The 25,182-nt window shown below is 38.1% G+C and overlaps 1 protein-coding gene across 3 annotated transcripts in view; it reads right to left on the reverse strand.

Moving 5' to 3' along the window:
• Positions 1-2,896: 2,896 nt before the first annotated feature.
• The window catches only part of SENP6 (SUMO specific peptidase 6), a 90,807-nt gene continuing 68,521 nt past the window's right edge, over positions 2,897-25,182 (reverse strand). For all 3 annotated transcript variants that reach the window (XM_056342870.1, XM_056342871.1, XM_056342872.1), the window contains 11 exons: positions 23,949-24,175; positions 23,251-23,357; positions 23,045-23,161; positions 22,088-22,210; positions 21,740-21,832; positions 15,438-15,871; positions 11,404-11,507; positions 9,174-9,262; positions 6,882-6,950; positions 6,605-6,755; positions 2,897-3,867 (listed from right to left, as the gene is read on the reverse strand). In XM_056342870.1, the coding sequence (XP_056198845.1) occupies positions 3,658-3,867; positions 6,605-6,755; positions 6,882-6,950; positions 9,174-9,262; positions 11,404-11,507; positions 15,438-15,871; positions 21,740-21,832; positions 22,088-22,210; positions 23,045-23,161; positions 23,251-23,357; positions 23,949-24,175 (1,724 nt within the window). In that variant the 3' untranslated portion in view covers positions 2,897-3,657. The remainder of the gene's footprint in view (positions 3,868-6,604; positions 6,756-6,881; positions 6,951-9,173; positions 9,263-11,403; positions 11,508-15,437; positions 15,872-21,739; positions 21,833-22,087; positions 22,211-23,044; positions 23,162-23,250; positions 23,358-23,948; positions 24,176-25,182) is intronic.

The raw sequence follows: 25,182 nt of genomic DNA on the forward strand, positions 1-25,182 counted from the left end.
GTAAAATGGCTGCTACCTCACCCACTGTTTCAGAGTTGTGGTTTGTAGCATCAGCTCCCCTTTGATTTCCAGAGGTAGATGGGAAGAGTCAAAAGACTTGGGGGAGATGAAGTACCTTTGTGAACCTAAGTCATTGCATAGAGGTTCTTTAGGGGTACTGGGTATGTAGAATTGGAGACAGACCGTTACAAAAAGTGTCATACCACAATGAAATAAGATCTTTTATCTAGACTCTGGTACCTCTGATCATTGCGGCCCCAAGAATCAGGGCTCCAAAGAACAAGCACCTTTATAGCTACCTCTTCTTTTCACATGCCAAAACATGAGTACCATGTTATCAACGAAGGGCAATATGAAGCTTTTATAACCAGTGACTGAAAACACATTCTACTTAAAAATCTGAGTAAAAAATTACAGTGGATAGGTAAGCTGCTGCAGTTTGTTCATCAGAAAAGTCACTACATTAACAAGAATGAAAAAATCATACATGCAAAAGCTTCTTGTTCTGCTTTACCCATTCGCTATGCAATACAGTAACAAAACAAAAAAATCAACAGCATGGTTTTCTCATCATGGTGTAAAGTTGCTTGATTTTTCCAACTCTTTCTTTACTGAGTGTTTTGGAAGTTAGATTCTCCCAAGGCAAGAATGCAGTGCAACCTCAAAAATCAACAACACAGTTGTTCTGTTTAAAGTCTCTGGTCTTTGAAGAGCCTGCTCAGCTTCTTAAGCAAGAAAAATAGGAATGTCACAAGGGACTACTTAGATGTCTCTTCTGCTTTTGCAGCTATCCTGCAAATGTGCACCAGAAGTACATGAATTTTTTATGCTAAGTAATCTAAAACTTTTATAAGAATTCTTAACTGTTATTCTACCCGATGTGAAAAACAATACCAACAGATACGTTTCATGAGGTAGCCATCTGACACCTTATACTGCAGAACACAGTTGTGCTACTTTTAAAGCATTTGTAATCTTAAATCTTATAAAGGAATATACAATTTGTACTTTCCTTAGACTGTATGTGTTGTCACAGAATTATGAAATAAACATATCTAGTCCCTGCCTCACTAACTTCCACTGAATAGATCCGATTCAGAAAGTTCACTGGTAAAACTCCTTGTCAGATCGCAAAACACCGTAGCGTAGCTGAACCATTATGTTGAGAACAAATACCTAACAAGCACATGTGGTAGCGAGCTTTTTAAACCAAGCCAGTAAGGTTTTAAATAACTCATTCTTAATTCTGTGGTTTTTTTCTATTAACATCACATTTTATTAAAAAAATAAGTTTCCTATATTTAACATGTATATTAGCTTGCTGTATATGACTGAAGATCTCGAGACCTTTAACATTAAATGATAACAAATCAAACACTTTCTTCACAGCTTTGAAAAAGGGGGGAGGGGAGGACGGAAGAAGGGGAGGACAGGAAAGAGGAAGGAAAAGGAGGAAGCACCAGGCCATTCCTAGCAAGAAAACCAAACAGTTCTACAGCATCAAATTTTGAACCTGCATCACAAACGTTAGAAAAAGGAAAACCGACTATGCTATTGATCAAATTTGGATATATTCCGTATGATTAGAACATACCATTGGGAAAGGCAAGACTGGGAAGGAATACATTCTATTTGCAATTGTCTCTCCTCTGTATTTCCAAGAAATTATTTTCCTTCCTTCCCTACAAGATCTAAATCACTGATTTACTTGCATTTGTATAAACTACTCTTCCAGTATGTCAGCTGCACTAAAGCCAGATATACAAGACCGTGCAGGGAAACAATCTGAAACTGTTTTAGATTTTCCCCAACAATGGCAAGAACACTGGATAAATCTGATGAAGGAAACAACTCGGAGGTGTGCACATTGTGTATTTAATTTGTAGTCCAGAAGATTGCCCCCATATACTTCCAACAAGAAACCTGTGTAGAAGTCATCTCCAACATAACATATATATGTGGTGCTTACATATTCTCCATGGGGCCCAGGGTCCATGTGAGAAGAAAGAGATGAGGGAATGAACAACTCCCCCAAAATCTCACAGGTTATTTGTGCAAAAGGTTAGCAGCCCATGGTTGTATCGCCTTTGTGAGTGTACCTCCCTTTTTAAACAGAGGGATCCAGAGAGAGCCACCTGTGCAGAAATGCCCTGGCGGTAATGTTGTCAGCAGCTGTGTTTTCAGGGTTTAGTGAGAATGAAAACTCATGGAGACCCTGAAGTACTGGGTCAGACTTGATCTTGTGTATAAAGGTTTATCCCAGGGGACACAGTCCAGCTAATGAATTTTCTGCTGCTTCTCTTTGGGAGAAGGGAACGACAAATAACATTCCCAGTAGAAAAATGATGAGAGAAAAATACTATCTGCAAGGAGGGACAGAAGGTCCCTCTCTTCCGCCAACAGATTCCTTCCTGGGAAGACACAGTTTCTGGTTCCCTTGAAAGATACCTGTATTAGCAGAACATTGGATATATAAATATCCTTTCAGGAACCATCTCTTACTTTCCTCATTTGAAATACCAAAGCCTTTCTATAACCAGGATAAGAGGCCATGTTTGCAGTTTAAGCAACAATGGCATTTTAAGATTATTGTAAAATCAAAATACACTGGAAATATCCAAACAAATCCCAACATTAGTCTGATGCTACCTAAAGCCAAGAACAAACAAGCAAGCAATGAACACTGGTATTTTGGTTTTTTGCGTGGATATTACAAAAAATAGTAATCATACACTTTTTTCTTTTTAAATGTTCATTACTTAGATAAAGCACATATGAATGTAACATTCAGAATTGTAACATAGAAAATGTAATGTGGGCAATCTGCTATTCCAAGTACACTTACCAAAATACAATTTTATAATGAAGAAAGTCTCAAAATACACCTGTACAACAATTGGGATCCACAAAATATGATTTAATAGTATCACTCAAGATCACTTCAATGAAACCACTTTTATAATACTGTTTGAATAGTCATCTCTGGTCAAAGAGCATTCTCCCTTTCCCTAGCCCGTCCCACTAAAGCAAGGGTGGAATTTTAATTGCAATGCGTATCTTTTAAAACCCCAAATCTGAAGCAGTCCTATTAACTATTACACTGCCTACACTTAGATACTGGGAGGATGGGAATCACCCTCTCTGAGGCCATGGTACATTGAGACACTTACCCATAATTACTGTTTGTAGCGCAAGCAGAATAATCTTGTAAAGGGCAACTAAATAGGGTCAAAATATGAATTAATTATCTCACTATCAAATCATTCCCCTATGTGTTACTTAAGCCTGTAACATTACAACTTTACTGAAAAAGAAAAAGTTAACCATTTTATCCTATAAATATTTTCTTTATTTGCTTTATGTTTAGAAGTTGCTATTTAAGTTCTATTAACAGAAATACATAACAAAAGCTCCCTAACAAGTGGAAAAAAAGTAATTACAAATGCTGAAAAAGTTGGCCTCATTAACATATGTACAGACTTGCTTACTTAATACACATCTTTGTGGGAATTATATCATTTTATGACACACATTTATACAGGCATTAAACATTCCCAAGTAACTCTGAGCAGAGAATATGCCAAATCTTTAGTCTGGGCAGACAAAAATGTATATTTCAGTTTTGATTGTGGGGCTAACATGCAACAGATACAACATTCAGTCTGAGCTGCTGTTGATAAGCTGTTCTGTTTTTTCCTGCAAAGATCTTTCCATTGAACCTGGGTCCTTTTGTCCCTTCTTTTCCTTGTTCTGCTGTTCCTGTAGCTTCAGGATTATTTTTCGTATTTCTTCTCTTTTGGTTTTCATTCTTGGGCGTGGAAACCAGTCTGTTAAGTTCATTGGTAGCTCAAAACTCACAATGGGATTCTGAAAAGAAAGGTCATTTGGATATTACAGTAAGCAGTTATCCCCGAAAGGACTGAAGAGAACTGTAGAGAGGAAAAGTACATTCTTCCTCACCTCATTCCATCAGCATAGAACAAGATTCCTACAATTTGTGTGTTTTGTACATGTTCAATTAAGATAAAATATATCAAGCTTCAGTATGTTACAGAGTAACATTCATCAAGACCACGGTTCTGGTTATAAAAGCATCCAAATTACTCATTTTTCTACATCTTTCAAGATAAAGCATTTGACTGCATAAATGCTTAAAATTGTTCTATTTTTTAAACAAAATTATTATTGTAATGGCATAGTACTTTTTTTTTTTTTTAAGGGTGACTAGCATCAAAATCTAGAGCTGTTCAGGAATTTCTTGCTAAATACTCCTGTTCTTATGAATATCTTTAGGACCACAGCCAACTAGGAAAGTCAGTTTTACATTTCACCCTAGAAAACAGGGCCTGTGAGAAGCCCCTGGCTGCCACGAGCACTTTTTATACTTACATTCTGATTTCTTGCTACAGGTAAATCATCCAAAGAATTGAAAGAATTATTATTATCAGACATCATCTATGTCACTTCTGTGACACTGCAACAATTTCACCCTAACCAAACAACAGTTTGTAGAATAGTGTTTTCTCTCAAAGAAATTCCTCCCTTTGTGTATTCCAGTTTACATCATTAACAGGGTTATTTAAGAGTGAATTGCATTCATCCATTGAGCTAACACTAGCAAGGCTACTTGGGAAAAAAACCCAGTGGCATTCTGCAGATGTCAATGCCTAATGTTGCACTAGCCACATTACTCCAAACAGAACATCAAGTAGATAATGCAGCAATAACAACCCCCTCCGTTTAACTGATTTTGCCAATGAAGCTACTTAACGCCAGAAGTAAGCAGACTTCAGAAGAATGACACTAAAGATGCAGAAAACCACGGGCAAAAACTGAACAAGTTTTCCCACTGTTTCAATTATGAAATAGGCTAGACAGAGGCATAAGAACATTAACAAAACCTAATTAGTGTTAGTACCAAAACCAGAAAGATATTTCAAATTAATCTGAGCACATCCTTAACTAGGGCTTTTGGGGGGCTGCCGTGGGGATGCGCGGGGGGCGGCCGGACCGGGGCCCCGGTCCGGCCGCCCCCCGCGCATCCCCATGGCAGCGGCAGCCTGGTAACTCACCCCCCGCCCCGCCCCCCCCCCCCCCTCCCCAGTTAACCCAGTCCCCAGCACCGCCGGAGGGAACTGGGGGCCACCATGCGGCAGCTCAGAGCCGTCCCTTTGCGAACAGGCACGGTGCTGACTGAACGAGAGTACCTGCTGTGCCAGCCGGCAGGTATGCTCCTTATTACACTGCCTACCCTGTCAAACAAAGTCTTTGATTTAAAAAAAACAAACAAACACTCGCCATGATTTCAACCCTTATTATTAACAAGATGATACTTGAATTAAATCCACAAAGAAAAGGTTGTGCCTGAATAGTCCACAAATGTCAAATTAGGCACCCTCCCCATTCAGTTTGTACAGCTGCTGAAAACAATGAGACTTTGTGGAATTTTTCAAATATACGATCAGCTGAAATTATCAGCTCAGTAACTGTAAGGCAGTCAAGTACCATGCAGCCGGTACAGGTTTTCCTCTCCCACTACTGTGACTTCTGACAATACCTTGTGATTTGCCATCTGACACACTTAAGTGCCATATCCCTATTCCCTGGCAGACAAAGCTGCTGTACCCTTGCAAGACCAGGCGGGACAAGGGATTCAGCCTGACATAATTCAGCAGTCAATTCGCAAGAAAGAAGGGGCTAAGAGCACAAAAACTTGCTTGCTTCTTACATCCCCCGTGTACAAAACAGGAAGCACTCTAGGATGGTTCTAAGCTCTCAAGGACTCAGCAGTAAACCAAAAGCTTTTAGGCTTCGATTTGTGTGAATGCACTCTGCTAAAGCCCTGCTGCTCTTACAGAAAGTATGAATGAGGGGAGGGTAGTGGAATGGAGAAGAAACCACCAGCCTTCCCAGGAAAGGCTTGGTTACAGACAGTTTAGGAACAGTGCTTTAAAGTACTGTGGACTGTAAACCGAGTTACTGTCCCATGCAGACAACATCTCACTTGACCATCATTTCTCCTCCCAACCTAGACCTGAAGGTGCTAATGCCTCCACTACTTCTCAAAGGAGCTTAACTTGAAGACCAAGACAGTTTAAGTAAGTAGGACTTTAACCAATTTCTTCAATGGAATCAAGATCTGGCATTTAGCTGTAATGATTCCACTTAACATGCTCTCTTGCAAGTTGAAAAAACAGCTGCATCATATTAACTGATTTATTCATAGTCACGGTTCTTAGGGAGAAAAAAACAAGCTTTTTGTGCTGCATCTTTAGATTTTTAACTCAAATTTGAACTCCGGTACTTCCTTGCTAATATTAAAGGATACTCACTATATGAACACAAAGGAAGACTCTAAATGTATTCTCTCAGAAAATTCCATGGCTTCTGATTTCTGATACGTACATACAACTAAAAATGATAGTTTATTTTTGAAAAAGTATTCATTATTATGTATGTTAATGTATAAATTAGTTTATAATGCATAACTAACAAATAGGTATAAAAGCTACACTAGGAGCCTTTTATAACTGCAGTACTTTTAATAGCTCAGATTTGATTGCTGCAGGAGACAAAAAAATGTTACACAAACAGGTATACATACCTCAAAAAAGCTCTCCACATACTGCAGTATGTACACTCCACAATCGCTGAAGTTGTTCTGTTGTGGCACTTTTGGGTTGGAACCTTTCATGACATCTTTGGAAAAGCTTCTTTTGTTGCCTTTCCTGACTTCCCATTCCACCTCTAAATATCTATGATAAAAGACCATGCAAATTAAAACTTCTTTTTCTTGAAGAATTTTGCAACAACACCACACCACCACCCACCCCAAAAAAAACCCTAGTGAAAAAACAACCACCCACAAATACGAAACTTACTCTCTTAGTGTTTTCACAACATTTGACCGGGAAGGGCCTCTGAGTGAGTCCATAAGCAAAATGCAGGGCCTAAGACAGAAGGGAATTTTTAAGTACACAGTATTTTACAGTAGTTCGGAAAACACAATGTTACAGAACTAGCTATGAAATAGTTTGTGGGGCGACCTTGAACAAAACTAGATCAATACTATGAGGTTTTGCCAGGGCTGCTATAATCCCCTAACTCGGATAGCTAAATGCAAAGTTATCTTTAGATTTAACCATATATTAAATACACTTACGAATGTACTAAGAAAATACAGCACTGTCAAACTGCAAGGATTTGTTACAGGTAAAAGCTAATTGCTTAACACCCCCTCAGGTGTCTAATGCCCTTTTTTGATGTACAAGGTATCTGGGACACTGGCAAGAAACTTAGAAAGTAAGGCACAGAACCCATAAACATCCTTCTGGAGTAGCGGCTGGAGGACAGATAGTACAGTCCACAGCACCTAAGATGACACCAGGCATGCATGTTCAACAAGTGATCCCAGCCAATGAATCTGAAATGTAGCTGACAGTTATGCACAGAACACACAGGCACTCAACTTGAAAGACTTTAGAAAAATAATGTACCTATAAACAAACATTCTCTAGAGAACCAAGTCTGCTTGAACCCTCTCTTGCATACTACAGGTGCTTACATCCCATCACTTAATGCAGAGGATGCTACCTTTGCAGTAGCTAAAAATGTTAACAGTCACACCAGCTGCCCTATATGCAACAGCTGGATTTATACATCAAAGCTGATACCAGAGTTCAGAATCTCAGGGCTAGATGCAAGACATATTTTAAGGGATGAACAGGATGTAGATTACTTTTCACAAAGCTCTGTTTTCTCTTTTCTAACAATAATACACATGCACTTAAACAAGGTATCATTTCTAGAAAGTAGTAAATTCAGGCAAATACCTGCATGCATTTATGTGTAGGTGTGTTTGCATTTATAAATTATGCAAATTTTTAGGTATAAGCATATAATTACTTGAATAATGTTTGCTTTTACTTGTACTTCGTTTAATTTCTGATAAAAAACAGTTATTAGATAGGCAACACTCTTCAAAAGTGCACAAATCATCACCTGGGGGGGGGGGGGGGGGGGGGGGGGGGGGCCAGGGAAGGGGAAGTAGTAAAAGCCTTTTCAAGGTTAATTTTCTTTTCCGTATAGAAGTAATTTAAAAATATTCTAATCGTAAAGCATTTAAGCACCCTTAATGATGTTTGATACTTCAGTGTCAAACATCTTACTAAATTTCATGTTTGGACTATAATATTGTGGGAAGTATTACATACAGATAATCCATCATCAGAATAGGACAAATATAGCCAAGCTATCTTCAGAAGCTCATAAATATTCTTAGAACTCACAACACAGATGGATTTTTACCCTTTCATGAAAATGTGTTAAGATGTCATAAACATTCCATTATCATGTATAATTTTATTCTGCACCATAAGAACATATTGTGAAAGTCTTTACCTTTCTAGCTACCATTACACTGATGAAGAAGGAAATAAAAAAATGGATAAATACATTGTGAAAAAATACAAAGGAAACTGTCAAGACAGCAATACTAGTAGCAATGTTTCTGGATTTGCAATAATGTGTTTCTGTCACACCAAAATGCAAGCAACTGCAATCAATGATTATTAAGAATTTCTGGGTTCCAAACATCAAAGAATAAATTTTAAGGGTTTTCAAATCCAAAACAGCTTAAAAAGTCAATAAAATGTAACTGAATTTAGCACTGTGGAACACTCTTATTAGAGAAAAAATAATCCTAAGAACAGAGAGAGAGAGAGAGAAAGAGAGAAGAGTAATCCTAAAAACAGAGACAATAAAAAGAAACAGCTAGAACACATTTAGATAAAGAATGGGGGCAGTTAAACGTTATTCCCATTTTTCTGTACTAATCTGAGTGGTGACAAAGGTTTTCTTTAATATTAATTTAATTATTTTAAAGGCATTTAACTGCTTTTTAATATAGAAGGATACATTTGAACACATTTGATACTTCTGCGGCTTCTTTTTGTAGGAATCTAATCCCAAACTATGTTATTTCTCTAGCAGTTTCATTCATTAATTTTCTGCTCACTGAAGATGATACTATAAAGTATAAAATCCTCTCTCAAACACTAATAACACCCTGATTAAGGTGTTTGAAACTGATGTATGACCATTTCCCACAAATACTGCTTTTAAAGTTCCATAAACTTTTATGAAATATCCATTTTAACTGTTTTAATACTTACTGTTTGCAGATAGTAGGCTTCAGGTGCCATTGTCCCATTTCTGAACTACAGTTATCATCTACAAGGCCACCATCATCGCTACTGTCTTCCTATAGAAGCAACACGTTTACAGGTGTAGTAAAGCTAATATTGTTTTTCAAACGGATGCAAAAGAAATTATTGCTATACTTACACTTTTTATTGAAGACCAATAACATAAGTTTAATAAAAGAAATGGTACCTTTAATCTGAAACCATTCCTGTTTGTAAAGTTTGCATTACCAACTTTTAGTCACACAGTTTCTCAAATCCATGCTGGAATGACATGGAGTGAATGGTGCTATTTATTTAATGACTGCTGAAACTAGAAAAAAACTGCAACTGATCTTTTTAAAGCATCCCTGGCTTAAAAGAAGTGCAACTCCATTATTTGCTTATAATCCAAATTAGCAACACTTTCCCCCTTGCTAATGATTACTGGAAATTTACTTGGTGGTTTCAAGTATCGTATCTTCTAGATGAAATGAGACAAGAACCGCAATGAACTCAGAAGCAAAATCTGATCTCAGCTCCAGAATGAAACAACTTGGTTCTTAGGGCAAGGGAAATTAAAACTGCCATTATTATATAGACCAGGGTGCAAGAACAGCCATGCCACAAACCTCGGAATATTCTTTGACCTTTTGATTTCAGTATTGATTGCTATGAAGAGTATGGAAGTTTTATGAACAAAACCACTAAGTTCTTGTATCTAAAAGTATCCCAATGATTTAGTTTCTTACCCTTCTACTGAGTTCACCATTATTACCGCAGAGCATTACGTAATAGCGAAAGAGATGCTTTCCAAAAATAGGAACCCCTGTATCAGCATGGTTTATGAAATTTTTGGTGAGAATTATGTACACATCACTAACACATAGGATCCTATGACTGGAATCCTTGTACTATGCCATGAAGATGTTATCATATCAGAAACTACTGCCTAGTTCCTAATACACTTGTTTCTGTTGCAGCCTCAGCTCCATTTTTGGCAGATGAGAAAGTGCGCTCAGCTTGTCATGTTCTACCATTTCTGTACTTCCTTTGTGCATTCTACATGATATCAGTAACAGCTTCAGCCTCAGTTAAGTTCTAAGCTACACTGCAACCATGAAATTTGGTATCTTTTCCTCCTCTCAAGGAACACAGCTGGCCATGTGCTTGCTTTCTTCCCTGCCTTCATGCCCCGTACTTGATTGGAAACATTCTACTCCTCAGCCTCCCATCTCCAGGCAACTCTTAATTGCTACAAAACAGACAAAAAAGGCACTTCTGTCAGGTGAGAATCACAGAACATTTGGGCAAGTGGCATGACAGGAGAGGTGGGTTGAGTCTACATGAAAAGCATTTAGGTTTCAAAATAAACTGAGGCTTTTATATGTATGCATACATAAACATACTATTTGGAAGCCACTGCAAATAGCTGGAGACATTGGGAAATAATTTTTGTTCTAGACTCAGAGGTGAAAAATAGGTAATTCCTAGACTGTACATCTGATAGTCTCCGACTCTTTTATTTCGGACAACTTGGAGTCATACACCTGGAACACGAACAGGAAGGCCAATTAGGAAGAATAATAAACATGTAACTCCTAGCTTGCTCACACTGAATATACACTGCGGAAGCAACAGGCCTATGGAATCGTGCCCTCATACCTGGCAGTGAGTCAGGAAGGGACATTTTAATGATCAGTCTTTCCACAGCTCTAAAATCTAAGCATCTTGCAACTTTAACGAGAACACTACTTGATTATAAATCCCTGCTGTTTAAATTTGATCAGGAGAAGCACCAATGAAATCAAACAGCAGCGTAGCAGCTAGTTACAAATGCATCTCTTTATGTCCAGAAAATGCAGCTGAAAGCTGACAAACTTGTTCTTGGGTCTGACAGATAAAACAGAAATGTATTAACTTCCAGAGTTTCCACTAAAATAATTGCATAATATTGCCACTATGCAAAAGACTCACAAAACTAAATGCAGGATCAGTACAGCAGTGTCCTATTAAACAGTTTAATGAACAAATGCACAACGCCCTCCTGTCAGCTAATTTGCAAGTTTTTGTAGGTAGCCAGTGCTTTGGATTTGACACTTGTAAAGAAAAGCAGCTTTAAAAAATGCACATTTACAATATGTATACAGCTTTTAAGCTGCCCATTCGAAATGCAACACAACAGTTCACATTTCCCAAATAAAATTGCTAAATTCTTTACCTGGTTATCTTGGTCTTCAGAAAAATCTATAAGCTCATCTTCATTTAGTTTACTGCCATCAGCTGAGTCTTCACTATAGTTTAGCCTGATTTTGTGCAATCCATCTGTATCAATCACAGACAGCAGTATATTTAATCATCAAATACTATGTCATCACTGAAGAGCAAACTAAATTTAAATAAATATCTCAAATTTCCTCAGGATTGCTCACAATAACTGATACAGCTGACATATTTTACTCATATGAACAAAAGTGAAATTTCTTTTCCAAGTAACACAGCAGAAAATGTTCTTATTTGAGAAATACCAAAAAAAAATTCTAGAGACCTAGACTAAAACCCACCATGAAATTACCCTGTAGTTCGATAAGTCTCTACAACAGTATTAATCGGTACTGCTACCAGAAGGGTCAGTCTCATCTGGTCCCTTACTATAACTCCTTATTCCCATCCCTAGCTGCTTCCTTCCGTAACACTGAATGCTTCCACACAGATTGGACCAGACAGAGAAAGACAGTCACAAGCTTAATATTTTTTAACCTGAATCACTTGCTTGATCAGATTCGCTGTGCCGTTAATACGAAGACTTGTGCTGGGAAAAGGGAAAACGCAGCTTGCGAACACGCTGCTGGGGAGGGTTGAATGCAGGATCAGCTCTTCTGGGAGCAGCAGCTTAGAAATGTTTGTGAAACTTAACAATTTGCTACATAAAAAGAGTATCTATAAATTTACTCCCTACTCCCTCTACATACTTAGTTGTTTGGGAAACAGCAGCAGAAGAAATAAAGAATAATGAATGTTATAGCCATACCTGTGAAAGAAGCAGATGCAGACAGCTATGGTCTCGCTAGTCTTACTAGACTGCCATGCAAGACTTCAGAACAGATTTTGAGGGAAAAAATAATAAACTCTGTGGAAATTGCTCAACTTATTCATCAGTGGCCTGGCTGAAGGGACAGAGCACACCCTCAGCACGTTTGCTGATGGTACAAAGCTGGGAGGAGTGGCTGACACACCAGGAGGCTGCGCTGCCATTCAGTGACACCTGGGCAGGCTGGAGAGCTGGGAGGAGAGGAACCTAATGAAGCTCAACAAAGGCAAGTGTAAGGTCCTGCACCTGGGGAGGGACAACCCCATGCACCAGCACAGGCCAGGGGTGACCTGCTGGAAGGCAGCTCTGCGGAGAAGGGCCTGGGGGCTCTGGGGGATAGCAAGCTGCCCATGGGCCAGCTGTGTGTCCCGGTGGCCAAGAAGGACCCTGGGTGGCCATCAGGTCGAGGGAAGTTATCGTCCCCCTCACTCTGCCCTGGTGAAGCCACACCTGCAGCCCTGTGTCCAGTTCTGGGCTCCCCAGTTCAGGAGAGACAGGGAACTGCTGCACAGGGCCCAGTGGTGGGATACCAAGGTGATGAGGGGACTGGAGCATCTCCCTTCTGAGGAAAGGCTGAGAGAGCTGGGCCTGTGTAGCCTGGAGAGGAGAAAACTGAGAGGGGATCTGATCAATGTCCACTAATATCTTAAAGGCAGGTGTCAAGAGGACGGGGCCAGGCTCCTTTCAGTGGTGCCCAGTGACAGGACAAGGGGCAACGGGCACAAACTGCAACACAAGAAGTTCCATCTGAACATGAGGAAAAAGTTCTTTACTTTGAGGGTGACAGAGCACTGGAACAGGCTGCCCAGAGAGGGTATGGGGTCTCCTTCAAAACATTCAAAACCTGCATGGAAGCAATTTTGTGCATCCTGCTCTAGGCAAACCTGCTCTAGCAGGGGGTGGGACTAGAAGATCTCCAGAGGTCCCTTCCAACTCTGACCATTCTGTGAAATAAGTCAAAAATTGATAACTCATGCCAGCAAAACCTGAAATCTTCATAAGAAAACTTCTCCTAGAAAAGGACTATATAATATATATAAACAATGACAGAAATAAAAGTGCTGGTTATGGTGTCAGTGGAGGACATACTAAAGAAAACCAGAATTTCTGTAAATAGGGCAATGGACTAGCTAGTGGAAAAAACGGATAAGACCTGAATTTGAGAACACTTTAACAGAGAAGTTGAAGTAACTTTGGAACACTTTGGAAAGAGGTCACTAGTGGAGTTCCATAGGGACAAAAACTTGGGAATTAGTCTTACTCAGTATCTTTGAAAAGACCTTAGCACAAGAAGTAGGCCATGTATTAATGTGACTCATTGCTGAGATTCCTAAAAAATAAAAATTGGTATTGAGAAGAATCATATCTCATACAAGAACTGAGCAATAAAAAGACGATTAGGTAAGTAATAATAAAAAAATAAATCTGTGATTTTCTCAACGTTATTTAGATATCAACCCCTACTGATTTACAAGTCCAACACCAGAATTTAGTCTGGGATCAAGACATCTAACTTTAGGTTCCCATGCACAGTAGGCATCTAAGGGCTCACCAGCAGAGCCCATACTCAGAGCACAGAGATACTCAACTGAAGAACTACTCTATGTCTGCTGAGTATGGATGAGAGGACACGGTCTCTTGGTTTCATTGACTACACCATCAGAGGCAACTGCTGTCTTCTGATATCCTAGGATATCCAGGAGATATGTATGGATTTGGCAGGGTCAAGACTCACACCCTTCTGGAGCAACAGCTGAAGGCTGGGCAGAAAACCCAAGGCCTACATCCCCATCTTCCATCTGGTTGAAATGGAAGTTTAGATACACAGCACATCTAAATTTAGCTGCCTAACTGTATGCTTTGTGTCAATCTCAAGTTGAATCTCATCCTTAAACCAGGACTGTGACCTGTAAGAATGTCGGTGTTAATGAAAGGGTGCATCATCTGCAACAGCTGAGCAAAAGTCTGAGTGTTTTAGTCAGCAACAGAATGACCATCAGCCACCAATACAATGCAGCTGTAAAAAAAGAAATGTAATCCCTGCAAAAACAGACATCATAAAAGGTGTTCCAACTAATTACAGACACGTAACAGTAGCAGCATCCAAGACATGACACCATATCTTACAGCAGCAACATCATAAAAACAGTAACAATCACACATAAAATGAAAAAATCAATTCAAACAACAGCAGATCTACACATACGCCCAAGCTCCACCAACAAGACCTTCTAGAAGTGACAACGTTATCACAAATGAATAAATTTGCAATAGAAAGTAGGACAGTGTTTATACACACAATGATACTGAAATTGTAATGGCCTGCAGTATACAGATTATACTGCATGACTGATAATCTTTTCAGATTTTGTCCTGTAACCTATGCAATTACTTACTGTATAAATTAAGCCAGTAGGAATAGTATCGGTTACTGAAGTACAGTTATTGCGTGACTAGATGTTTCATACTTCATGCCTCAAAGGGTTCCAAATCTTGCAGCGGGCAGAGAAAACAATCTTTTCCTAATTCCTTCATCTGCCTTTAAAAGTATGTCAGTTCCTTTGTTCACTTTGGTACAAACTCTGTTCCAGATCACTGAAATCAGCCTCAACAGCGGCAATGAATGGAGAAAGCCTCTCTAAATGTGAGATTCTTAAAATTTTTTTTACGATTATTTTCACCTTATTCTTTTTACATACTTCCTATCAGGACATTAAAGAACTTAATGGTGTAGAAGCAAAACCTCAAATGCTAGAAGATGCTGACATTAAAGTTGCTCACGCAATTTTTAATTTAGTTCTCCCACACACATACATTATGAGGATCCATAGTCAACTATTAGTCTTTCTTTAATGATCACAGTCTTAAGTGACGCAAAGCAGTATCTACAAAATGATTTTGTGCGAAAAAAGGTCACATAACTGAAAAATTAATCTGGTTTAGGAAAACAGTGCTTTATCTCCTGCCCTTTGCCATGAAAGTTGTCTCAATAGCCACAAAAACATTTTATAAGCAATGGCTATACATTACTTATACTGTAAGCACTCAAAATTCAGCCACATAACGAACTTTCAAAGTATGAAGTTTATACGCTGCAGGAGTACTGACAGATGTGAAATCTCAGAATTTTTCATTAAAACGTGCATATTTTTACAATTACATACCCATAGATTGGCTAGCAGTTGTGAATTCACCCTGTATACCATTTTCATCCGGAGTCCTGTGGTCCAGTTTAGGGCATGCTGATTCCACAGTGTTAGGTTCTTCCACATCACTGTCTATTTGATTTAGTTTTTTGAAAGCACTTTTTCCCCTGCAAGGACTTCTTCTACAACATGAAGACTCACTGTCTTCTGTTTCAGTGTTTGGGTCAATTAAAGCTGTATTATACTTTTTGGTCAACGTCTTCTTTGCTGTGGACTTGGAAGGTGAGTTTTGTGCATCTAATTCATTTGGCAAAGGAGATGGTGTGTTGCTCTCTCCATCTGATGAGGAAGATTTTATCTGTGTTGCAGCATTTTCATGATAGTGGGGATTTGGTTCATACCTGGGTTTTTCTAAACCAGGAAAACAGATGACAGCCAAAAACCAGTGGGCACTGCAAAGGAAAAAATAGATTAAAAACTAACTATATCAATGCTCAGAGTTTAACCTGGAGTAGGTAAAACTCAAACAAAACACTGAGTACATGCGCACATGCACACGCAAAACCCAAAACCCTGCCCCCAACAGGTATCAAAGATATACTGTAATAGCTGTTCACTTTTCTGAGCAGGTTTTACTCAAGCCTTCACAGTCTTCTCTAAAGGTAAGATCACTCCATGCAAGTAGTCACCAACAAATTCATTAATATGATGCCGTTAGTGGAAAACAGGTGCTGTCTAAATATTCCTTTCAATTCCCTCATACTTTATTACATTCTTTTCCTTCTTTGAATTAAAGCTTATTTATCTTTTTAACATTTTCTTTATCACTGCATGAATTAGAGATCATAAAGTTCATGCTTTATGGCTGCATAAAGTTTTCTAGCAGTTCAGTGCTAACACCACAAGTAGTCAGATCTAACGGTATAGCTGTATTGCCCATATTCTTCTGGCTACGAGATCTTCCAATGGTGTATGAATGACACTTCGTATTTTTAAAGAAATCTTGTTAACAATGAATTTAAAAAGGGGAGAAAAGAGTGTTTATAAAGCCATCACCATGACTCTGTTGTCCTCCTCACCCTTCAAAGAACTGACATTCTAACCCTTTCAGTATCAAAACCAGTTATATGCCCCAACAGAAACTAAGTTTTGCCCCAGTTTCCTCCTTATCTCCTTGTCTCTTCAGACTTCACTGACTTGCCACTCAATCAGAAATGGAGCAGCAGCAAATTCAGGGACTGAGGCACTGAAAGTAGCTATCAAGTGACGTGATTTAGAAATTTTCTGAAAGATCTTAAGACTCCCTACAGCGTAACAAAACAGAACCTAGCTATGTATTATGCAGGTGAAGCCACATTTCAATGTGTTTTAAGAAAAGAAAAAGCAGTAGCTAACAATGCAGGTCTAACTGACATATTAAAAAAATACTCAGATGATTACGAAGCCTAAATTCCATGAAAATTAAATGGCAGTTAAAGTTAAGTGGCCTTTGAAAGCAGCATGTGAAGTATGGAGGCATTTTGTCTTAAATAATTCACCACATCTAGTAAATGAATACATTAAGTATTGCCAAACCCTGGATCTGTGTGTGCTCTATTAATATGGGGTTTATGTACCAATTATGTAAACAGAATAGCAAATTAACCTGCATCTAAAAAGAAAATAGCTTGTAAACTTTTAAAAGAACAACCTATTTCCATTGAAGACCTGAACAAAAAGAACTGTACTGCCACAGAATACTGCTGCAGTTACGGTTAAAACAGCCACATTGTTCTGAAGTTAATTCTCCCCTAGATTCATCCTGCCCACCTCCAGTTACTGCAGTTTGAAAACTTGTTAGATGATGAGCCCCCATTCCCTAAACTAGTGGTTTTGGGAGAGTCTGGAAAGTCTTTCTGGAAGTAGATATCAAAGTCCAGCAATTCCAAAGCAATCATTTCTAGAACGTACTCTTAAACCAGATGCCAGAATAAATAGCTGTGTCCTAAAAGAAAAAAAAAAAGCATCATTCTAGGCAGCACAGGAGAAGCGTTATCAGGAGCAACCATTAGCAGCGTTCCTATAACGCAAGAGAAGCTCTCAAGTTTTTCCGAATCCTAGAATAACTTGCTTCCCATACTAATTAATTCAAGACACAAAGAAGCTAAAGAAACTCTGAGACCGTTTTTCAGCCAACCTTAACCACAGATTAAGGCTTGAGACCTTTTATAAACAGTAATGAATGTAGATCTTTCACTGGAACCAAAGAAACACTTCCATACCTTCGATCCGCTATTGTATCACGTAAGAGGAAGTTCTGTTTACAAGGACTAATTACCAGCACCAAACCAGGTGGCAAATTCCTCAAAAATAGCTGCAGTGCTGCAACACATCAAGTTGCAAACACTGGGAGAGTCTAGACAACTCAAGGCCGTATGTGAGTTTTATGATCATAATCTATGAAGATAAGGAATAAACTGATGGATGAGAGGTGCGTGATGAAAGGCTTACTACACTACACAGGTTGCACGTACAAATGTCCAGGCAAAGGCACACTAAAAAATTCTGAAAACCAGGTTCTCCAAGAACCACACAGAATGGCATGGACTCTGCTCTCTATACATCACAGGCATTAATCGGCTCTCCCTCCACACCGCGGATTCTCTGTGCTCCTAGTGTTCTGACTAATCCCTTGAAGTTACAGGGCAATGCTCCAATTACAGAAAAAAACCCAAAACCTAGACAGCTAGTCAAGAAGTTGGAAGTCATGCTCTACTGAACTCAGGGCATCTAAACACCTCCACTCTTGTCAACACGAAGTGTGACGATCCTCATTTTGCAAGTGAGGAACAGGAGCACAGCAAACTAATGTAACACAAAAGTAGTCACACAAGGGAGTTTCTGAAAAAGCTGCAACTTCATACAGATGTTAGGTCCCAGCCCATAGCCTTTGTCGTAAGATATCCAAAACTCACTGCAGATTAAGAAGCCAACTAATATAGAAATCAGCACCACAAACACATAAAAATGTTGTATTTGGCCCAAAAGCAAGGTTTCACAGTTCTATTAACAGACAAAGTCCAAGGGCTATATGTTTTATAACACATTATATACACAGCTACGGACTGTTACCTGAGGCTTAACTTACACAAACAGTACCTATACTATACTTGATAACCAGATCTGAAATCCTTCAGGTTAGTATTTTGCCATTAAGAAACAAAAATCACTACTAATACTTATTGCCTTTTTTGTCAGCAGTATGTTTAGTTCTAAAGATAAAAACTTGTGGTTCTATATCAGAAAACCTAAGAAGCACCTGAAGTGGTACTGTAGTGAAGTTAATGAAAGTAAAACAGGATTTACATGTCAATTCAATATAAAGACACTAGCTACGTATCAAAATAAGAGAGATACTTGCAATAAGGTAACCAGCAAAACCTCAAAACATTTTGCAGTGGTTTAACCGGAGCCAGCAACTGAATACCACACAGCTTCTGGCTTACTTCTCCCCTCCCCTGGTAGCATAGGGAGGAGAAGAGGGAAAGAGGTAAAAGCCAAGGGCTGAGATAAGTAGAATTTAACACTTGAAGTAACATAAAATACAATAAAACCCAATAATAATAACAACAGTAATTGTAATGAAAAGGAGGGAGAAGGGGAGAGGAATAAAATCCAGAGGGAAGGAGAGGAAAAAACCCAAGTGATGCGCAATACAGTTCCTCACCACCCGCTGAGCAGTGCCCAGCCAGTCCCTGAGCGGTGATCAGCCAGCCCTGGCCAACTCCCCCCGTTTATATACCCAGCGCGACATTTTATGGTATGGAATATCCCTTTGAAGTAGGTCGGCTGTCCTGTCCCAATTTCTTGTGCCCCTCTAGCCTTCTTGCTGGCAGGGCCTGAGAAACTGAAAAGTCCTTGACTTAGAATAAGCATTGCCTAGCCACAACTAAAAACACCAGTGTGATCAACATTATTTGCATACTAAACCTGAAACACAGCATTGTACCAGTTACTGAAAGGAAAATTAACTCCATCCCAGCCAAATCCATGACATTTTTTGACTGAAAACACCATGTTAACACAACTCCAGTTCTCTGCTCTTGACCTATTTTGAAGCACAAGTACATATGGAAAAAAGCAGTCACATACTAACCTAGTAAAACCTGCTACTTTTCTGTGTCATGGCAATATAAGGAAGGAGGAGATACTTTAGCAAGTGACAGTTCTGTTACTAGGACAGAGGCCTAGAAGCCTTCATACTTGCCAGTTTTTGTTCTTCCCCAGGTAGCTCCCCAGCCTCCCCTCTGTCCTGCGAGATACCGATTGCTCATCATAATGGCAGTATATCAATGTTGAGTCACTGATTCTTTCCTAAGTATGCTGGCATCTCCCGCAAATAAAGGTCAGCTTTTTGTTCCTCAAAAATGACCACTGAGTTTTGGAGCACTGGGCAAGCGACATGTTTGAGGGAAGACAGAATAGCAAGGTGCATCCAAAAAATAATAGCAGCTAATAACAATGAATTAAAAAAAAAAATACATAAGATCTAATGTATGCTTTCTTTGGCAGAAGAAGGTTGTCAAAACCAACAATAACAAACCAACCCACTCTCCTGCCCCCCAAATAGACCAGCACTTTCTCGTCTCCCTGGATGCTTGTTTTTTTTCTGCTCTGCAATATTCTTACTATACATATCAAAACAACACTTTTTCAAATGCATATCCTGCTATCACCACTTACAAAGTTTCAGTTCACAGTGAAGGGCAGTTCCACAAAGTGTGAATAGGATCATTTCCAGATGAAAGATTCACACCAAGAGTACACTTTTTCTGCTCTAATCATTACTGCACGAGTCCATGAGACCAAGGTAGACCAAAGCAAAATCCCCAACTCACACAAGGTGTAAACATCATGCCTTCACTACAAGCTGTTTTGTTCTGCAGGTTCACTCCTACTGAGCTGCACTACTTGCTTAGGTAGATACTGCTTTAGCTCCTTATCAATAGATGATCAAGATAGTGAAAACTACTATATGTTAAGTTACTAGCAACTAACTCTTTTAAAACCACAGAACTATTTCTTTTCATTTTCAGGTGACTTCTAAGTCAGACTGTCTGGTATTTGCAGCATGATCAGTCTCATTTCTGCTATGCATAACCAATGTGGATGTGGGAATGACATGAGATACGATGGTGGGAAGTAAATAAACTTTAGTTGCCTTAGAGCTTATATAAGTGACAGGCACTTCAAAGTTCTGGTACTTAAAGCTTTGGGGGAGGGAGATGGTAAGGATGAAGTCTGTAGTGGACAGGGAATTATCCTACACCTGAAGTCGTTTTCATCACCTGAGAACTGGCTGTCTTCCCATAGCTGTACAGAGGTCATAGCATCTCAAAATCTAAAGCCAGTGCTTGTGAGAAGCTTTCTCAGAGATTTACTTAACAACTTTATAACAAAGACAGATCTATGGTCAGTTACCTCATAACTGCCTCTCTACAGCTAGTCTCAGAATTCAGCTGGACAGAAAAAAAAAAAAGATTCAGAAATCTTCCTCCCACTTCACAATGGCATGGTATTTAGATAAATTTATTTTGAAAAGCTTTTACTTAAAAAAACTCCCATTCTTTGAATTTCTCAAAGATCAGTTAGGTATGCCTATGATAAGTCAGTTACAATTCTCTTGTCTCTCTGTCCTTACTTTATTTATGTTTTCTGTTGTTTAGTTTTCAAATGCAGTAATTTGGCTTAAGGACTGCTTAGATTCTTTTTGTAAAATGTAGAAATATGTTTGTGACAACTTGCTCTGATTATTAAGGATGGCAAGCATCATTAAAAGTCTAACAACGATCAGAATGCCAACAGTCTGCCTCCTGATCCAAGAAAATTATCAGGACAAAAGGATATAAAGAAAATACAGCTTCCAATACAGGCCAGCAGAGGTTTCCAATTGCATTTTCTTCCAATACAGATTTATTGTAATTAAAAAGATTATCTCATTCTATACCAAAGAGATGTCATCAGAAGTAAAATGAGTAAAAAAAAAGCAAATCCAGAAGTCATCAAAGATAAGAGCTTAGAAAAAGGAAAAAGGAACTCCTGAGAACCAAGTAAAACTAGAAAAAGTACTCAGAAAAGTTCATTTTTGCTTAGTCTTTACATTGGCTCATACTTCTTATACTATAACACTTAAAGGTCTTACATTATTATTTTGGTTTTATTACCTGGAAAAAGATGTTTAATCTCTTAATTTTTAACTTCAATTCACACTGTAACTTTCAATTTTAGAACTATGAAGCTTAAGTCTTTACCAAATGCGATAAAAAGGTATGTTTACTTACGCTTCATTAAGGGGAACAAAAATGAAATCTTTCTCAAAAATGTCAACGTGCCGTGTCCATGTTTTTACTCGCCCATGTCGTTTTTGTTGTATTCTGTGAGAAGAAACCAACACATTATTTGTAGGGTGGCTTATTTTAACTGGCAGACTACTTTTCCAGATATTTTCACTTCAACAGCTTCTTAAGATTTCCAAGGCACATTCCATGTTTGCTATAGGTCTGGATACCTCCTGCAGTTCTGTCGGTATCATACTATTGTCTGTAAAGATTTTATGTCTGTAAAGCGTCTGTTCTTGTAGTCTTTACTGTACTTAGCTCTTAGTTAAAGTGACTCATCAACAGACTTACGAAAGGTTTGAAGTTTCGTGAGTATTTCTTCTTTCTCTTTGATTAAGGCGTTTATAGAAGAATGAACTGAACACGTGTATTCTATCAGCATCTTCTTTTTTCAGTTTTTCAAGTACCAAATACCTAATCAGTTAAAAAAGAAAAATTCATGGAGGTGTTAATTTTAAATATTAACCGCTGCAGTAAAAATGACTGCCAACCTCCCCACCAAACTGTTGCAGCCTCTCACAAAATAGCTGTAAGAATATCAGAACTAAGTAACCACAGGAACTACTTAATGCAGAAAAGTGTGTCAATACTGCAAGATATTAAGTGCTTTCCCCAATCAACAAGTGGTTTTGCTGCTGTTGTATTTATTTTTATATCATGGCAGGAAAACAAATGTTCAATGACTTTGTTACATAACAATCAACCTAGGAAAGACCCATATTTTATAACTGAGCTGCTAAGCCTCCGAACACTCCCAGAGTGATGCATTAACTTTCTTTTTACCTGTAAAATATTTCAACAGACTGAAAATTACACACACACCCCTTATGTGTAGCATAAACGCAGCAGCACATACCAATTTTATATGCTTCTAACATCTATAGTGTCAGTGACACAAAAAATAATTTATTTTAATCAAAACATGAAATTCCAAGGAACACAAATACTCTGGAAAAAACCAACTGAACTTAAAAAGACTTTTTTTTTTCCTTGCAGTTAAATTTCCACTGCAGATACTAGGAAATTTTAAAGAACCATTTTTCCAAGTGAGAACAATGTCACTGTCAAGCAGGACAGGAAAGGAACCAAAATTTCTCGCAAATATAGAAAACCTTTGAAATTACAGGTATACGTACTTGGAGACCGACCTTAATTGGAGACCAACTAAAGAACTAGGTTCTTCAATGTCAGAAATTTTCAGGTTTCAAAGTAAAAGATGACTAAAAACTGATTTGAATTAAAACTTACTTTAAATAAAAATCAATAATAACATCATTTAAAAATTCTCCTTCATTTAGACAATGGAGGTCTTCATTGGTCACAGAAATACCACCTTTAGCTGGAGGAGGTGGATAAACTATCAACCTGAAAAAAAAAACAACAGCCAATAATAATAATTAAGAAATGCCAAAAAACCTGAGAAAATTATTACAGTGCAAAGATTAATATCTTACTTTTCTATAGGACCAATAAATACTGTATGTGGTTCTCCAATTTCTTCATCATCATCAAAATACGGTAACTGTTTATTTCGCTGCTGCACTTTGGACTCAGAAGCAACCTTAAAAGAATAAAAGTAAATAATAATTTGCATACTGTGTTCAAATTTATCAAAAAGATAATAAATCTTTCTGAAGTCCAGCAGTGTCAAGTTTAGGTTTTTGCCTTTCCTAGCTCATTGATTACACTTAGCTCCACACTCATTTCTTGCAGGTCCACAAAATTTGCAAATTCTTGAAGAGGTAGTTTTGTTTAAAGAACATGCTAATTCAATTTAAATACAGCACCGCTACTTAATTTCTTGTTTGAAATACTGTAATTTTACCAGTAAATTAATGGGGGAACAATTACGTTGTCCAATTATTAAGGGATGAGAAATTTGTACTATAATTTCTAAATGACAAAATTACTTGTGGACCATTGTACATTCTTATGATCAAACTAAACACACTATAAATAGTACTGTGAATGCAGACCATTTCCCATAGTTTCATAACCCACCATGGGCCAGTCTGGGAATCCTCATATAAAAGCCAGTAGAAGTTGTTGGGATTTTTTTGAATCTAGTGACTAGCACTAGAATGCTTTACTGTATTTGTAACCGAAATAATATGATGACTTTGTTCTAAAACAAACCCAAAAGCATAATTACATTTTTTATTTTGTTTTCTCTGTGAGATGGGCTTCCTTTGGAATTGTCTTCCAAGCACTTAGTAAATGCAACAAGCCTGCCATTGGCTTCTTCAAAGGAAATTTTCACAAAGAAGTCAGAAATATTATTTCTAATACCAATGTCAGTAATTATTTTTTCAAATACTGAGTTTGCATGAGAATCAAGCCCAGTTTCAAAAATCAAAATGATGTACTGTTCTTCTTGACCTGTAAAAAAAGCAGAGAAAATTATTCATTTACAAACAAAACAAAATGTTGCAATTATAAACAGATTTCAAAGAATTGTGGGCCACCACATGTACACGCTGCTGACAATACATACAAGCAGTAATACACATGTATGCCAGTAGACTGAAGGAATAACTACCAAACCCTTCTACCTACATTTGCAAAAAGAGGGCATTCAACTTTTACCTTAATCTAGAAATGTTAATTATTACACCTGATAATTTGTTAAGACACACTGAATGCAAAGCCAAAGCATATTTTGAAATAATGGCTTCTTTGCTTACTGACAGTAAGACTCGGTAATCACTATTTTCTATTATTCTTATTACAGTTCCTATCCTATTGTTTCTATGCAATTCTAGAAATTATATAGTCAGCATAATTTCCTCTCTATAGGGCAACACCATGCCCTAATTTCTCCCAGGTCAACACTAAGAAGTCTAGAGCAGCTCTCTCAAAAATCCATCAAGATACATTCACCTATGGAAATCTATTAGAAAAGAACTATATTAAGAACGTAGGTGGGCTTTTGTGGTCTCAATGTTTATTATAAAAATGGCTTTAATCTGCTTAACTCCTACTTTCCAATAGATGGAGGGGGGGAGAGCACACGCACTCAGACAACATACCCTAGATTAAACAAGAAACAGTATATGAGACCCCACGATTCAGGCAGATTCATGGTCTGTCCAGATTCCTCATCCTAGAAGGCTACACTACAAAACCTTTTTGAAAATTTTACATATTAAAGTACTACAACATATAAGCCCAGAGGTTCCCGGCCTTTTAGCTAAAACTGTCTATAAGAATCACTTCTACATGGATACACAGCACCAACATCTGCACGTCAGCTCTTTCCAACAATGGAGATTCTCAGAAACAGTGACAGGTTGGAAAAAAATACTACTTTAACTTGGGGTTATCTAGCGAGTAGGATACAAAACTTAAACCAGTGCTTAGAAACTAAACAGAATAGAATACTAAGG

This window comes from Falco biarmicus, chromosome 6, assembly GCF_023638135.1.
Source record: "Falco biarmicus isolate bFalBia1 chromosome 6, bFalBia1.pri, whole genome shotgun sequence".
NCBI lineage: Eukaryota > Metazoa > Chordata > Aves > Falconiformes > Falconidae > Falco > Falco biarmicus.